Raw genomic sequence first — 17,851 nt, 5'->3', positions numbered from 1 at the left:
CATATAGTATTTTCTTCTGATTTTCTCCTTTATGAAATCAACAATATAAATTGAACTACAGTTTGTAACCTTCTCTTACCAGTTTTAAAAGCACAGATGTGGAAGCAGATTTTAATGCAGGAATGCAAAGTGAAGCTTTAAGAACAATTTAAGGTTAAAAAGTGCCTAAGAAAGCAAGTATGGGAACGCGAGTTTGGCAAAATTCCAAAAGACAGGTTATCAAGGTATGGATATCCTACTCATGTATGCTAGATGCTAGCAGGTGCCCAAGTAGCTCGCCAAAGATATGAAACCTCAGATTTCTATGACACAAATGGCTAGGCAGTGGCCATGGATTGGGTACAAGCAAATTAAGGCATTGCGACATGATTTAGGTTGCAACAGAAGACTGACAGGACCTTTCTCTCTCACCTCATGAGCTCTAAGAGAACAGTAAAGAGAGACAAAAGTCAAGGATATCCAGGAAACATGGCACACCAAGAAGTAGTAATGTTCGGTGCATTCTTCCCTCCCTCCTCAAAGATTAAGCCTTTAGAGGCAACCCACTTGAAAAATTTATTGTTTAGACTTACCAACTTGTGAAGAAAGACAGACTGCATACAAGAAAAAAAAAAATTCAAAGCCCACCCATGAAAAATTTATCATAACTGAATTAAAAAACTAGACACAATAGGCCTGTACATAGATAGAGCCTTTTGCTGGACAGCATCTTAAAAAGAGTGGCATCTTAAAATCTGTTTCTGGACAGCATAGCTCTAAGTTTAGGGACAAATCAGACAATACTCTCAAGTTGGTAACAACTAAAAATATGAAGGAAAAAAATGAAAGCCCGGAATGTCAGATTAAGGGGGAAAAGAAAGATAAAAATACACTTCAATGTTCAATCAAAGTCTTAAGTGGATAATGTTATACTAAGTTGCTGGGAATCAGTATTCCTCATTCCTGGTTCCTTTCAACTCTAGAATCTCAACAGTGGACAAGAGTCGAGACCCACTATCAGCCATCATAGTCTAGATGGTGAGTTTCTCTCAACTTTTTGAGGCATGTTCCACTGAGAGGGGCAGCAAACAACATCTCTCAGGGCTGTTGGTTTCAAGTTTCAACCAAACTAATCCTTAACCATATCTAGTACAGAATATCTTATAGGATGTCAAACATTAGAAAAATGGATAGGCAGGGAGGAAGGGGAGGCGGGTTCATGTGTAATCATAGGGGCCTGCCTGAGCATGGGACAACAGGCATTATTGCATGAAATACTGAATCAATTATAGGGGACCTACAGGATCTAAATGAATATTCATGAGCAACATTAAACATCTTCAGAGCCTTTGAGGTTTGCCCACCATGGTATTCAATTGATTTAAAACAAATTGCTCCAATTTTTTAAGAAGCATGGAGATGATAGAATTAACTTTTGGATGGGAAGAGGAAAGGTAATTGCAAAACTGACAATTAGTGTTCAGACCATTATATGGATCAGAATCATCAGATATTACCATAATATATGAAATGGATACTTAAGGCACTTAAACTTAAGAGAACATTGAATAATGAACTCAAATGGATAGATTCAAGTGATCAAGAAATAGTCCATATCTGTGAGCTAAATTAAATTGGTTCTAGGTCAATTTCCTGAATACAAGGATAAAACACAAGCATGCATGGCTTTCAAGGTACAAGGATCCAACTTGATGCAGAGAAAAGCAGGGTGAGCAAAACATCAGGCCATGGTTCTAGGAATCATTATTCTACAATTGCTTGGCCTTATAGAACGATTCTTTCCTTATCTTTTGTTATATTATATCTTTTTGTTCATAATATTTCTAGTTTTCTACTCTTTACATTCATAGCATCTTACAAAATCTCCTTTCCCATCAAACCGCCTTGTCATAGCATGCTTCCTATATGAAACATTTCTATGAATAGGTACTGCACTTCACAATATTGTGCAAGAATAAAGCCCATGACTTTATGTTTCTGAAATTTATAGAGCATATGCAAGGTTTGTTCAGAAATAAATTGTTTTTAAAAAGAGAATCTCTGTTTTCTGTGCCAATAGAAGCTGAATAAAGCTTGTTATTTATGGTGCTGGAAGTTTTTTCAAATGATTACAACTTTGTCTGAAGAGCATTTTTCAATGGAAACTTTGTCTGAAGAGCAGCTACAGGTGCACACATCGTCAGACTACTTTGCACTTTGCATATTTTACTTGCCCTGTAGACCCTTTCTTACAACTTGCTAAACCTCATACTGAATTGCAGACACTGAATCTTCATAGCCAAAGTTTCAAAATACCATTTAGCTTACCAGCAGCTGCACCTACACCAACTGTTTCTCAGTGCAAAATATTTGTTGAACACTACAAATATGGTGAAATACCAAATATAATTTGAAGTAATATAGAACAACAGCTTCTTGCATGGCACATCTTAATAGCCTAAATCATTGCAGATGCATGGAGCTATTCCAAACCAGCAACTCTACACTTTCTTTAGAATTCCTGGTTCTGACACAAATTGGCTCAGTGAACTCTTACCTTCGGAGATTGATGAAATATATGAATAGTTTTCAAAACAGGTTGATAACACTGTGGCTTCTGACACAAAACCAGATCATTAAACTCTTACCTTCTAAGATTGGTGGAACATATAAACAGATAGAAAGCACTATGTCTATCTTGAACTTGTCAAACAGTTTTTAAAACAAATAAATACTGACCCACTTTAAGGGACCTGGTTTGCTGCCATTCATCTCATGCATGCTCAAGTCACCAAACACCGACCGGTGCAAGACTGCAGATAAAAGTGCGGCAATAGGTGCAACCCTGCGCTTATTGCAGCTAAGGTGTAATACCCAAGAAGACTGTACCAATTGCAGCATCATCTGCACCAAAAAGTACAAAAATAATTTGAAGGTTGTGAAGTTTTAGAAGTTGCATACGGCTAACGAATATATGAAAACAACAAGCACAAAGAGCATTGAACGAAAGCATAAAATATTGCAGAAAAAGGGTTCTTCATTCACAGGTTAATATCCTACCTATGGTAGCATATGATTCTTTGCCTTAAACTTGCAGCTGTTAAAATGCAGGTGATAACATGGATAGAATACAGATACATGATTTATAGAGCATCCGAAGGATTAAATATATATCAAGTAATAACATAAACTCAGTTTATGGAGTATTGACTCCTATAGGCCAAGTAGATGCACATCATATAAGTGAAGCACAAAGAAAGCAAATGTTAGGAGAGATGGATGTGGTGGCAGTAAAGCATATGCTTTAGACTGCGAGGACACTTCAGGAATGGTACAAAAAGGTATCCATGCCTCCCTATAACATTGTTCCAAGACCAGCTAAGGATTTGGACACTTCGAACCATTATGTTTACTTAAGTTATTTCCTTTTACCATTGTTTTTCTTCTTCCACTTTTCACCTTCTTCTAAGTGCCTTTTTTTCCTTCTCTTGACATGATTAAATAGAAATTAGTTCTTAGATTTAGAATTTAATTATTAATAGGTTTGCTCATTTTTGTACTTCATTAATATGTAAATTTCAATTGCTGTGACAGAGATATGGGAGCCCCATCTTTGTTATAATAAATGTATAAATCTGGGTGCCTCAATGAGATACAACTTTGGGATGCACAACTTGCATCAAAGGAACATATACATCAAATTATGATATCATAATTGTACTATGGCGAGATTTGAGATAATTCACTTCACAACACTTCTGTCTATATGGTTCAAGAGCTACGATTAAATCAATTAAAAACTAATACTTAGCATTAGTGTAGGTTCCTAAGGTTCACAGACATTATGGACAAAATTTGTAGGAGGGAGACCATACGCAAGAGAGAAGATAGTGATAAATGATATAGTTTTTTTAATTTTCTCATTTCTCTTAAAACTGGTGGATATCCATGTATGTTAGTGGAGTACGTTAAAGAGATTGGGAATTTGTCCCTGCACCACAGATTTGACCAGGCACCTTCTTTCTCCCGATCTAACAGTTTCATTCTCTTATCTAATTAAAAAAAAAATCACCACACCTCTTGATAACCAACCATCAAAATTAGTTATCAACAAATACCCCCATTCGCTTCTTCCTATATTTAGACAAGTTAATAAGACTATATAATTAATGAAATGACTATCAGACAGTATGATTATGTGAAAGAATATCTTGCCATCACAAGTTATTAAGACCACATTGCTTCATTACTAGTAGTATCGAGCAAGGTATGCTGTTTTAGTACCGGGCCCCGTACTGGTGCCACTCTATCACTATATCAGTACGGTATGGTACAAGGCCGATTTGGCATACCGAAAGTCGATATGCCCCCCATACCGTATACCAGTACTGAACTAGTACTGTATGGTATGCTCCATACTGCCAAGTTTAGTACGGTATGGCATACCATTATTGAGGCTTGAGGTCTCATGCAAAGTGCCAATGGGCACATTTGTTTCTCTAGACTTTATGGTGGCTGATAAAAGCAAGAGAAATGAAGCAAACCACCATCAGATAAACTTCAGAGAAGAAAAGGGGATGGATGAGAGTGTGCCAACATGTTGTCCATTGTAAGTGCCAGTTTGACATATATTAAATACAATTTTCATAAGTGTCAGTAGACTCAGTACCATGGTGAATGCTAATACGATCCAGGTTTCCCCATACAGTCTAGGGAGCCCTTCATTTAAAAACTAAATGAAAGAATGTGTGGAGATGATGATAGAAAGCTTGAAAAAGATATAGAAGTGCATGGGAGGCATTGATGACTGGTACCTGGATTAACAAACATGCTCTAAGCCAGGGTAGGCAGAACCATCCCGAACCGGACGGTTCCGACCGTCCTGAGCTATACCAATAGCTCACCAATATGGTTCCGGCAACGGAAACGAAACATGTTGCCGGAGCGGAGAAGGAGAAGGGAAGACAGAGCAAGCGGGGGAGGGAGGGAGAGGGAGAGGGAGAGGGCGGGACATCGGCGGACGGCCAGCGGAGGCTGCGAGAAGCAAGGCCACAGCTACTTCCCCTATTTCGAACGAAACAGGGGTCCAGCCGTTGCCTTAAAAAATTTCGTGATTTATAAGTGAAGTCGGCAAGTTTAATTTCACGACTTTTAAGTGAAGTCAGCAAGTTTAATTTACCGACTTCACTTATAAATCGCGAATTTTTTTAAGGCTGCAATCGGACCCCTATTTCGTTTAAAACAAAAAAGTGGTCGCGGCCTCGCTTTCCGCGACTGAGGCCGGCCTCCGCCAGCCCTCCATCGGGCTCCCTCCTTCTCCATCCCTCTCTCCCCCTTCTCTCTCTCTTTTCCTCTCTCCCACGGTCTACGTGTTGTCTCCTCCATCGGTAAAGGCCCAACACGATCCGTACCGACTCATGCCGCCGAGAAACCAGTATGGTGCTTAGTATCGTTTCCGCTGACCTTGCTCTAAGCATTATAGTTACAACAGTAAAGTGGGCTATTTTTTAAAATTTATGTCCTGCAACTACAGAATCGTCGGTTGCTTCTAGATGCAGCTTCAGAAAATCCAAAAAATAAGGGACAAGACTTTAATATTTTGATGTTAATTATAGAAGATTCTTTTGTTCACTATGTTTGTTTTTCAAAGGCTGCTTTATGCATCCCTATTCCAACATATACAGGTAATTCTTGATGTCCTTTTTCTCTTAGCACCATCCTAGAGGCCAGCCAATGAACACACCTCTAGCTGCACAACTCTGCCTCACAATTTACAAAACATTGCTCCAACCATCATGTAACTGATGCCTCACATCATCCCATACATATGGCACCACTATTCATTCACTTCTATTGTTGCCTCCCTCCTAGTTGGGCATATATGCCTCAAATAGGAAGGATTATATTAGTCATCCTACTGAACAATCTCCTACAAGTGTTTTCTGCATTTTCCTTGAAGAAACCACATAATTACAAGAATTGAAGTATTGCGTGCCAGTGACATGCCACTCTACTACTAATGCAGTAAATACCATGACATGCCAAGCAGTGTCAGTGTTAGGCATAAACTGGACCAGTCAACATGTCGCATGCCAAGTACTGCACGTGGCCGGTACTGTGACAATATCATTTGCTGGTGTGGCAATGGTCCACTAAGTATTGTTTCATGCTGTGCCATGTCAACCGACCCTTAAATTCATGCTCCTAAATGACTGCAAATAAAGATATTGTTTCACACACCAATACAGTTGCTATTTAGGCATCATGCTTTTTCTACCCTCATCCCTCCATAACTTCATTAAGACTACAGTTTTGTTGGGACAAAACTCAAGTAATGATTCATCAAAAGTTTTAAAAGGAATTCAGTGTATAGTTGTGGAGTATACATGCATATACCTTATACTATTATATTTAAAACAGTGTATGTATATGAGAAGTATAGTTTATTCTAAATGTGTGCAAAAAAATATTATGCTCCGTAGAAGATTATCTTCTTTGTAGCGTTCACTAGTACACACTACACAACTTGCAAAACCCCATGACGTATGTGAATAATCTGGTGCATAATTTAGAAGGAAGAGATACGAAATAAACCTGACAAGTAACTCCAGAACACGAAGAAAATACTGAAGATATTCTACCACAGCATAAAAGCCCCAAAACCAACCTTACAGATCTCAACATGGACAATACAGAACTTTCACCAGCATTCTCAAGGCTGAAAATGCAAATAAAATAACAATGATTCAGCGAATTAGTTCTTCACTAAATATAAGAATTGCAAAACTGAAAAGCAGCAGATATTTTTTTACGAGTAGCATTAATTTAAACATGGAACATGAAAATGCATTCAAACTATACCTTCAGTTGCCACCTAAAAGGTCATAATTTTTCATGCAAATTTAAATTCAATATGGAAAAAAAAAATATAAGAACATCCATAGTAAGGTTAAACATTATATTGAAGAACCAACATTAACTTGTTTCCCTCGTTGGTTACAGGCACTACCAAGGTACGTCGTACCGGTACCGATAGATGTACCAGTTGCCTACCAGACCGGTATGGTTCCAGCTCGATACCGGGAGCCAGCCAGCTCTTCCTCGCGGAAACGGGTGCGCCCAGCCGAAGCCGGGGAAGAAGAGAAAGAGAGAGTGAGCAGGGGAGGGAGGGTGGGAGCCCACGGAGGGCCACAGGGGGTCGGTAAAGGCTGAGGAGGCGCAGCGGAGGCCGAGGCCGCAGCCGCAAAAAGAAATTAGAAATTTTTAAGTGAAATCGGCAAATCGCTTGCCCCCGCGGGCTCCGCCGCCCCCCGTCGGCCCTCCGCAGGCAGCGGAAGCCTCTCCTCCCTCCCTCCCTCTCCCGCTCGCTCTCTCCTTCTCTTCTTCTTCTCCAGCTCTGGCTGGGTTCGGCATCTACGGGCCTTGCACCGGTTTCCACGACTGAACCGGACCGATACGGTACGTGCTAAACCGGCTGGTACAGGCCGGTTCAGCATACCACGGGCACTACTAATAAGGTGGGGTATTTGCTTAGTTTTTTAATTCTGTAAATTTTAGAGCATATAGTCCGCAAGAACAGATATGTTTTTTAGGCAAGCATGTTAAAGAGTGTATGCATCATCTGATTAACCATTCCTAGAAGACCTAGCTATGTCATTTCCACACATTCCACCTCTAAGGTAAGAGGATTGTATTGGAAGGATAACTTTTTCTTCTCATATTTGATAGTAGAGGCTCTAACATGAAGCAGACAAAACTACGAGATGGTGGATAAATGTTAACAAGTGAACGAGTGATTTAGTAGGATAGATCCATAATAAGCAGCATAATACCAATGGAATTTATGGTTAAGCAAATTGAATTTGCCTGTTTAAGTCTGAATGTTTAAGTCTGAATTTATGGTGGATAAATTGAATTTATGTTAAGCAAATTGAATTTTCAGTAAGGATACTGTCACTCACCTGCCTCCTGTAATGACGAAACAAATGCTACCAGTAAGCTAACTACCTGCCACCTAGAGAAAGGTCTATCAAACAGTATTATCTGACACTTGGATGCCATGTGTCTAAGTGTCCTCAAGCATCAGACATGACATCCTCCAAAGATCTAGGCATAGGGACATGGCATCCATACATACGCGTGTCCTTGTGTACATACATATGGACATCTATGTAGTGTGTTTGTGTGTTTTAGTCAATCGTCGAACCAGTAACGAGACCCGTACCGATCAATCCGGTATCGAGATCCGTACCGATCGGCGATCGGTACAGTTCGATACCGATTCAAACCGGACAGAACCATCTGATTTTGTTAATTTTCGGTCAGTTCCAACCGGTTTTGGCCACATCCAATCAGGTTCCGGCCCCAACAAGGCCAGAACCGTTTTCCAATGGAGAGCGAACCCGGTCAGAGACCGGGCCGGCTCGGTTCGGGCTGAACCGGCCGATTCGGCTCGATTCAGAAATCATTAGTTTTAATCATGGTGTGCAAACCGGCGTGTAGGGTCCGGTCCCTGACCGGTATGGTACGACAATGAAAAACGGTTTCGGTCTCTATGGGGCCGGAACTGAGCGATATGGAGGGCGTACCGGTGCGAACCGGACCGATACAAGTCCGGTACCGCTTTGTACCGGTGCGAACCGGACGCTTCGGATAAATGGCTCTGTGGCATTTTCTTTTAATGCCACTCTATGGCACTTTTTTTTAATGCCACTCTGTGGCAATTTTTTTAATGCCACTCTGTGGCAATTTTTTAAATGCCACAGAGTGGCATTTTGTCCACAGCGCGCCCGCGCTGTTGCCGGTTCAATACCGATTCGACCAGTACCAAACCGGTACGCCTACCGGCACCGGTTCGGCATATCTTGATTTTAATGCTTATTCAAAAAAAAAGAACTTAGAATTAGTTGAGGTTTACCATATTGGTTGGTATCATATCGTACCGATACCAAACCAATACGCAATCTCGTATCAAACCAACACTCGTACACCTTGTCCGTATTGTACTGTGTATCGACAATATAATAGAATGGTACTGGTACAGGGTCTGATACAAAAATAGCAAACTTTGAAATTAGTAGATGCTATTTAACAAATATATTAATGGAATAGCCATGAGTTTGCAAGTTATTTAATTTATTTGCTGCATTTACTTAAGATGTGTCGAGATACTTAAATTCATAGCTAACTATAACATATTTATATATAAAATATAATGATATTCCACTTAAAGTGTCTATATAATCTTGGTAAATTTAAATTAAAATGTTAGGACACTTCGCTTGCAATGTCTAGAAGAACTCGAGGACACCTTTGTTAAAGTGTCTAGAAAAATTTAAGGATACATATTTACTAAAAGTGTCCAAAACTTAAAACTACGAGTACCCCTACATTACACTCCAAAAAAGGTGCCAAGCATCAGAACTTCTTGTTGACAAAAACAGGAAACTTCAAATTGGAGTGTCGAGCCGTGTAGTGTCATGTCATGTCCAGGTGTCCAAAAGTATTGACACTTCCAAACAACTTAAAAGGAGCGCACAAGTAACATAGCTATCAAAATATTAATAGTGAAAACCGTGGATGGCTACTTACAAAAATACTCGGGACTCCTTTCTTTATGCTTCATGTTATCCAAGAAGCTACTCAAGTTATCCAAGAAGCTACTATTGAGCTAAGTAAAGATCATGTTTAGATGTAGTAATGATTGTGAACAGGAAAAATGGAGATGTTCAGGATATGTTGCTACCAAGGTATATCGTGCAACCAAATTTGGAAGCAGATGCAATAGAATCAAAATTTGGAGAAGATAAACTTATAAAAAATCAACCAAACAACTGGTCAATACGAGCTAGAGTGGGCAATTTCTAACCCAGACCCACCAACCCATCCGAGCCGACACAAAATAAATATGTTGGATTATATCAAATGAACCCAATTATAAACAGGTCAGGTCTATCCGGTTCCCAAAACAAAGACAATTAAATCAAGTATTATGCCCCTGAAATAGGGGTGGTAGTATAATGGGCCATGGGCTAGCAAAGGCTTGGTTTGAATGATTAGGAAGGTCATGCAGTTCATGGTTAAGAGAAAGCAAAAAAGAAAATAGTTAAAGAGGAAAGTGGAGCAGAAAGCATCTTTAGGATTTATCATATTTTCTTCCACTTTAATTTTCTCTGCTATCTTTCTCACCATATTTAGATGCCCAACCAAATAGATCCTCTCCTTGGCCCTATTTCACTTTTATTTTTTAAGGTACATGACTGACAAGTGAAGCCCTAATTGGATTATCGGGCTGGGTAGGGTCCATAAGAAAATAATCGAAGCACAAGTTTATTCTGTTTAACTGAAGCACATGTTTATTCTTTTCGACCGAAATATAAATGCATCACATATGGATCAAGGGTTTTGATATATCTAGAACATATGCATCACATATGGATCAAAACGCCAAAACATGCAATCCTTGTATGACCCAATCCAGTCATTTAAGATTTTAGCAATCCAGCCAATTCAGATTCCACATGCTCAACTAAATTACTACCTAGGCTTCCTTGTCAAACTTGTCTGAGTAGAATTTAATCTAGAAATTAGGCCCACAACATAAAATACATTTTTAAACCAGTGTTCAAACTCAAAAAAAAAAAACTGGTATAATGCTTATAACAATACCCATGATCCCTTTAGGTTCATGTCCTTCTTCTAGCTGCCTATCCCATCTATTACTTCCTATTTCAATCCACAACAATCGGACTTTCAGCTAGAAGACTCTTCTAGAGATGTCTACGTGTCGTCCAGCTTAAGCTAGACATAAGTTCTGATTGAATTTTGCATTATTAAGTTAACTTTTGGTGACCGCATGGTACATAGAAGATTACATGCATTTCGTCTTGTATGAGAAATAGAGCAATGTGACATCATGCAAAAGAAAATATTCCAATCTTAACTTCTCAGGATCTTTGCAATTATATCTGATAATTTACACATAAGAATAACAATTTGCAGAAATATTTTAAACAGCATAGTGGATTCATTACCTTTCAACAATATCAAAAAAAATACTTCGGAGAGTTGAAACTGAAAATAAAGGATATGCATCCTTTAGATAAACTCCCTTTTCAGTGACTATGTAAGGAACGGACAGCAGAGAATCTAGACAATGCCACTAGCAAAATCAATAGCATGTTAACTTCCATGTAACATACAGCACATGTTTTTCTAAATGATTGGACAAGATCTAAGCAAAACATGCTTCTAAATGGAGATCAAAAAAACAAACTATTATAGAACATTTTCACCTTCCAGTTCATTAGAACTGCTCGTCGACTTCGTGCCAAAACTCCAATAGCAAGCAGATCATTGATATTGTGCAAGAAGCAAAGAACCAGAAGATCTAACAAAGGTTTGACTTCCTCACTTGAAAAATGTGATTCATTATATGCCATAACAAAATCTAAACACGAAGTATTAAAATAGGTAGACAATGCTTTCAAGACACATGCTAATGCTTCATATGCTGCTAAACGAATTTCTGCTCCACTCTGGGACAAAGTGAAAAATTAAAGATCACTATTATCAGCTAACACATTATCCAAGAGAAGGGGGAGAAATCAAAATGATAATTATATGTTGATATTGAACAAATGTTTCATATGCACTTGAACATGCCTCGGAATCATATGCAGGAGACTTAATAACTTTCCAAGAGAAATCCCACAAGAAAGTAAATGCAGAATCAAGGGAACGATCTTTAATTAGCTGATTACACCATGATGAGACACAGGCAACAGCCCTCATTGACAAAACCTGTTCACAGAAACAAAGAAGACAGAACTTTAACACAGCATCTAGATACATTATGTACATATCAAAAAACAAAATGACCACTGATACATGACTAATTGAAAGAGGCTCGATGAAAAGGCATTGCGCTGTAAAAAGTATAAACAAGAAAACCAAACCATCGATAGAAGAGTTAACACAATCATTTGAGAGTAATGCTACATAGGTTCATTTGGATGTCACCATAACCAACTACACCATAAAGTTGACTGAACCACAAACTTCAACAAGAGAAACGGATAAGCTGTCCACTCTGATCTTAAACATTAATTAGATATGTTACCTTCAGTACCAACAAATCATGCTGGGCACTTACATAAAGAAGAAATGCCCTTATAACCTGCATAAAAGGAATCATGTCTAGAGCAATGCGGCTACATTACAAGGAATATCACATTGAGTGCACAGAAGAATGTGAGAGTAGGCCATGGACAATTCAGGATTGTTTAGAGTAGCCGAACCAGTACCGGAGGTCGTAGCCAGGACTAGTTCAGTATGGTATAGGTCCGTACCGTGCTGAATTGGAGCATACCAAAAACAGGGAGAGGGTGGGGAAGAGGGAAAGAAATGGAGAAAGAGAGAGAGAGAGAGAGAGAGAGAGAGAGAGAGGCAGGAAAGGAGGGTCGAGGGTTAAACCCTAATCCTAACCCTAGTAGAGTGAGAGAAAGAGGGGGAGGGAGGAAGCCAGAGGGCCACGAAAAACCCTAACCCTAATCCTAGCAGAGCGAGAGAGAGAGGGGGGGAAGGGAGAGGGGGATGCTTACCAAAGATGTAGTACAAGGGGGAGGAGGGGGGTTTGGCCTATTTCCCAGGTTGACAAGGCGTCCCGGTCCCTCGTCAGTTCAGTATGCCTAGAATTGTTGGCTCGGAGTTGTATGGCCAACAATGGTTTAGACCATGATCTGCCGTACCGGTCCGTACCGGCCGGTACGGGCCGGTACGTACCGGTCCGGCCTGGGACCGGTACCGGATCAGCGTGAAATCCAGTACCGGTAGTTTATTGTTGAAGAACCGGTACGGGACCGGTTCGGACCGGTTTCGTACCGGTCCGGGCCGCCACCGGTACGCCGACCGGTACCGGTACGGCGGACCTTGGTTTAGACTTTAGACTATAGACATATGCAGTGTGGCCTTAAAAAGATCAAGGTTAAGGATGCAGTTTAACTTATAAGGAAACACTAAAAATGTGTTCTGGAAAACCTCGCTTGACTAGATCAATGGTGTTGGTGGAAAAATGGACCACCCCACAAATGCAATTATAGCACCCAAATCCGTCCGCTCTCGAGCTCATCCAAGTGATCGGGCTCTTCCGCTCTCGAGCTCATCAAGTGATCGGGCTCTTCCGCTCTCGAGCTCATCCAAGTGATCGGGCTCTTCCGCTCTCGAGCTCATCAAGTGATCGGGCTCTTCCGCTCTCGAGCTCATCCAAGTGATCGAGCTCTTCCGCTCTCGAGCTCATCTAAGTGATCGAGTTCATAGGCCGAGCCGAGCACAGAAGGCCGAGCACAGAAGGCTGCCGAGCACAGAAGGCCGAGCACAGAAGGCTGCCCAGCACAGAAGGCCGAGCACAGAAGGCCGAGCACAGAAGGCCGAGACCAGAGAGCCGAGACTAGAGAGCCGAGGCCAGAAGGCCGAGACCAGAGAGCGCCGACCAGAAAGGCAACCCCGCCGAGCCCATGCCTTAGCCAAATATCCAATCTCCGCCTAACCCTCCAAAGGATCTGACAACTAAATATATGACTAAGGCCGAGCACAGAAGGCCGAGACCAGAGAGCCGAGACCAGAGAGCCGAGGCCAGAAGGCCGAGACCAGAGAGCGCCGACCAGAAAGGCAACCCCGCCGAGCCCATGCCTTAGCCAAATATCCAATCTCCGCCTAACCCTCCAAAGGATCTGACAACTAAATATATGACTCCACTTCAATCTGCCACCATTCCCAAGTCATTAAGGCACAAGATCTCCGCAGGCATTCGGCACACCCTCAGGCCTCCGATGCACTCAGTCATTAAATGAACACGGCTCAAGATGATCTCCGGATCACTGAACCATCAAAGCGTATGGCTCTTTCTGACCACCGGTTCACTCAGCAATCAATGCACTTGTCATCTACGGACCCCAGGCCCACCACGGCCGGCGGTTCAACCACCCCAACGGGTCCGATCAATCGTGACAGCTCCCTGACAGTGACGGTAACCCATTAATTCGCCCAGTCACATCACAGGTAACCCTGCCACTCTCCCTATAAAAGGGGAGCTTCTCCCTCTAAAAGGAAAGAGGCCTCTTCCTCCCAAGGAGATTTTTTCGGACTTCTACATACAATCCCTCTCTCTTTTTCAAAGTTAAGCCCCCCTCTGACTTAAGCATCGGAGGGCCGGCGCCGGGGAGCCCGGCCACCGATTTTCTTGCAGGACTTACGCCTCCCAGGAGGACGCCACCCGCCGGCACGCCATCGACCACCGCTCCTACGGCGGACTTGCACCCCTCCAGGAGGACGCCACCAGCCGGCGCACGGTCATCCACCGTCCCTGCGGCGGAGCCCCTCCTTCCCCTGGCTTCGTGACGGCCCCCGGGTCCAATTTCCAGCAACAGTTGGCGCTAGAGGAAGGGACCGAGTTCGCTGCCATGAAGCTAAGAAGCAAAGGGGCTTCCAACGCCTCCCGACGTCCTCCACCAAGTCCAGAACGTTCCATTCGAAACTCACCACCTCCGGCCGAGTCAGCGCCTCAAGTTCGACCGGAGCAGTTTCATGCCCTGGTGCAACAGGTGCAGGCCTTGGCTACCGTTGTCCAAGGCTTGCAACCTAGGGGCGCCCCGACGGTACCGCCCCCTCCGGCCCTAGTTCAACCGGAGCCTCCTAAAAGCGGACTTCCCTTTCGAGGTCAGGACTCTCAAGTCCAGGCCTCCCTCTGGAGAGAACACCCAGCTAGAGGCCCTGGTGGCTGGCCCCAACCCTCAGAGGCCGAGTCAGTTCCAGGGCAACTTGTACCAGAACGGACCGCTGCAGCGATCCCCCAGAATGATGAACTCGACAAGAAGGTCGAGGAGCTGGAGCGCCAGATCCAGGCACTCCATGGAAGGAAACCGGGACGTGATGGTGACTTTGAGTTCACCACAAAGTCCCCCTTCTCCCAGCAAATTGATGACGAACCAGTCCCGCCGCGGTTCAAGATGCCCCAGGTGGAGCCTTACAACGGCAGGGCCGACCCCCTTGACCACCTGGAAAGTTATCGGGTCTTAATGGCCCTACAAGGAGCCTCGGAGGCCATGATGTGCAAAGCCTTTCCAGCAACGCTCCGAGGACCGGCCCGGCTTTGGTTCACCGGGCTGAAGCCGAGTACTGTCTCCTCCTTTGAGCAGCTCGGCAGGCAGTTTGCCAGTAATTTTGCCGCTAGCCAGCCCCAGCGGCGGACGTCGGACTCCCTCCTTGACATCAAACAAGAGGAGGGAGAGTCCTTCAAGGAGTACTTGGATCGGTTTACTGCCGCAACATGGGAAATCCGGGAGCTGGACCAGTCAATCGCCATGTCGGCACTAAAGACGGGAGCCCGGTCTTACAGGTTCCTCTTCTCTATCGAGAAGAACTTCCCTGCGGACCTCACCGAAATGTTGGCCCGAGCTCGCAAGTACGCCAAGGCTGAGGAAGCCATGGCCTCTCGGCGGGAGGAAGCCGAACAACCTGCCAAGATGCAGAAGAAGCACCAGGAGCACTCCCAGCCAAGTAGCAGATTCCCCTGGCATGAGAAAGAGCCTCCTTGGCCTAAGAGCCTAGCTCGCCCGGGGTCTCCCCTCCAAAAATTTCAGACGTACACTCCTCTCACATCCACCCGAGCAGAAATTCTCATGGAGATTGAGGGTCGGGGCTACCTCCGACCTCCATTGAGAATGCGTCCGACAGAGTCGCGGAAGCACTCGAAAAAGTACTGCCGCTTCCACCGAGATCGCGGCCATGATACGGAGGATTGCTACGAGCTTCGTGATGGGATCGAGGCACTTGTCCGCCGAGGTCGGTTGAGTTATTTTGTCCGTGATCATGCCTACAGGAGAGAGCCCGAGGAACAAAATCCAGTGCCGCATAAGGAGCAGAATGACAACTGACCTCTCACGGGCATCATCAATACCATCAGAGGGCGGGCAACTAGAGGCACCAGAAGCTCCGAGCTCGGAAAAAAGAGCTTCCTCAAAGCATCCGTGCTCTGTGAAAGTCACATCTCCTTTTCTGATGAAGACCAAAAGGGTGTTGAGCCCTCTTTATGACGACGCTGTAGCTATTTCCCTCATCATTGCAAGGTTTCAAAAAAGGATTTTAGTACATCATGAAAGCTCGGCTGATACCTTATTTTGTCTGCCTTCCAAAGGATGAGCGCTCCTCTGGCTAGATTCATAGGAGATTCTACCCCAAGAAAGTACTATGAAGCTAAATCCTTTCATGGTCCAGAAGGCTGCCGAGCTCAGAAGGCCGCCGAGCTCAGAAGGCCGAGCTCCGAAGGCCGCCGAGCTCAGAAGGCCGAGCACCAAAGGCCGCCGAGCTCAGAAGGCTGCCAAGCTCCGAAGCCCGAGCTCAGAAGCCCGAATGCAGAACACCTCCCCCAGAAAATCGAGCCAAAGAAAGCTAGTGCCAAGCTAAGTCCTAAGGGACTTCGAAGCTCGGAAGCCATCAAAATATCTCCAAAAGGTACAGGACGCCACTTTGGCTTCAAATAATTTCAATATTTTATCTATTTTCAGGTCGGAGAATCCAAAAAACGACCAACGTCGCCCCGAATAGGGCGCACGATCGCCAGCGGACGAAGTCCGTCTCCTGTATGCGTCTCCAATGATGCTCTAGCTAAGCTCGGGACGCCGATTCGACGCCATTCGACGACATTCGACGACATTCGACGACACTTCGACGCCATTCGACGCCATTCGACGACACTTCGACGCCATTCGACGACACTTCGACGCCACTCGACGACATTCAACGCCATTCGATGCCTTTCAACGCCATTCGACGCCTCCTACGACAACACGCCCCGATCTGAGTGGGGGCACCCTGCTGAGTTGACTACAAGCCAAAGAAGGCCGCTGAGTCGACCTAAAGCACTATAACTCTAACTGCATGAAAGGTACATCCTGCTTGGCACGCACATCTCCATATATATTTGGCTATATTGCAGGATGATTGACGACTGGACTACTTTCTTCGTCCGAGCCAAAAGGCAGCTCGAACTCGGAAGTCGGGGGGTAGTGTTGGTGGAAAAATGGACCACCCCACAAATGCAATTATAGCACCCAAATCCGTCCGCTCTCGAGCTCATCCAAGTGATCGGGCTCTTCCGCTCTCGAGCTCATCCAAGTGATCGGGCTCTTCCGCTCTCGAGCTCATCCAGTGATCGGGCTCTTCCGCTCTCGAGCTCATCTAAGTGATCGAGTTCATAGGCCGAGCCGAGCACAGAAGGCCGAGCACAGAAGGCTGCCGAGCACAGAAGGCCGAGCACAGAAGGCTGCCGAGCACAGAAGGCCGAGCACAGAAGGCCGAGCACAGAAGGCCGAGACCAGAGAGCCGAGACTAGAGAGCCGAGGCCAGAAGGCCGAGACCAGAGAGCGCCGACCAGAAAGGCAACCCCGCCGAGCCCATGCCTTAGCCAAATATCCAATCTCCGCCTAACCCTCCAAAGGATCTGACAACTAAATATATGACTAAGGCCGAGCACAGAAGGCCGAGACCAGAGAGCCGAGACCAGAGAGCCGAGGCCAGAAGGCCGAGACCAGAGAGCGCCGACCAGAAAGGCAACCCCGCCGAGCCCATGCCTTAGCCAAATATCCAATCTCCGCCTAACCCTCCAAAGGATCTGACAACTAAATATATGACTCCACTTCAATCTGCCACCATTCCCAAGTCATTAAGGCACAAGATCTCCGCAGGCATTCGGCACACCCTCAGGCCTCCGATGCACTCAGTCATTAAATGAACACGGCTCAAGATGATCTCCGGATCACTGAACCATCAAAGCGTATGGCTCTTTCTGACCACCGGTTCACTCAGCAATCAATGC

The 17,851-nt window shown here is 44.2% G+C and overlaps 1 protein-coding gene across 1 annotated transcript in view; it reads right to left on the bottom strand.

Annotated features, from left to right (window-relative positions):
- Positions 1-17,851, bottom strand: part of LOC103710780 — a 61,156-nt gene that overhangs the window by 27,348 nt on the left and 15,957 nt on the right. The window contains exons 15-19 of the mRNA XM_039119581.1: positions 11,644-11,781; positions 11,274-11,516; positions 11,013-11,140; positions 6,574-6,697; positions 2,719-2,883 (exon numbers count right to left, since the gene is read on the bottom strand). Of these exons, the coding sequence (XP_038975509.1) occupies positions 2,719-2,883; positions 6,574-6,697; positions 11,013-11,140; positions 11,274-11,516; positions 11,644-11,781 (798 nt within the window). The remainder of the gene's footprint in view (positions 1-2,718; positions 2,884-6,573; positions 6,698-11,012; positions 11,141-11,273; positions 11,517-11,643; positions 11,782-17,851) is intronic.

The sequence above is a fragment of the Phoenix dactylifera genome, chromosome 2 (genome assembly GCF_009389715.1).
Source record: "Phoenix dactylifera cultivar Barhee BC4 chromosome 2, palm_55x_up_171113_PBpolish2nd_filt_p, whole genome shotgun sequence".
Lineage (NCBI taxonomy): Eukaryota > Viridiplantae > Streptophyta > Magnoliopsida > Arecales > Arecaceae > Phoenix > Phoenix dactylifera.
Note: the sequence above shows the minus strand (reverse complement) of the source record. Positions and strands in the feature narration are given on the sequence as shown.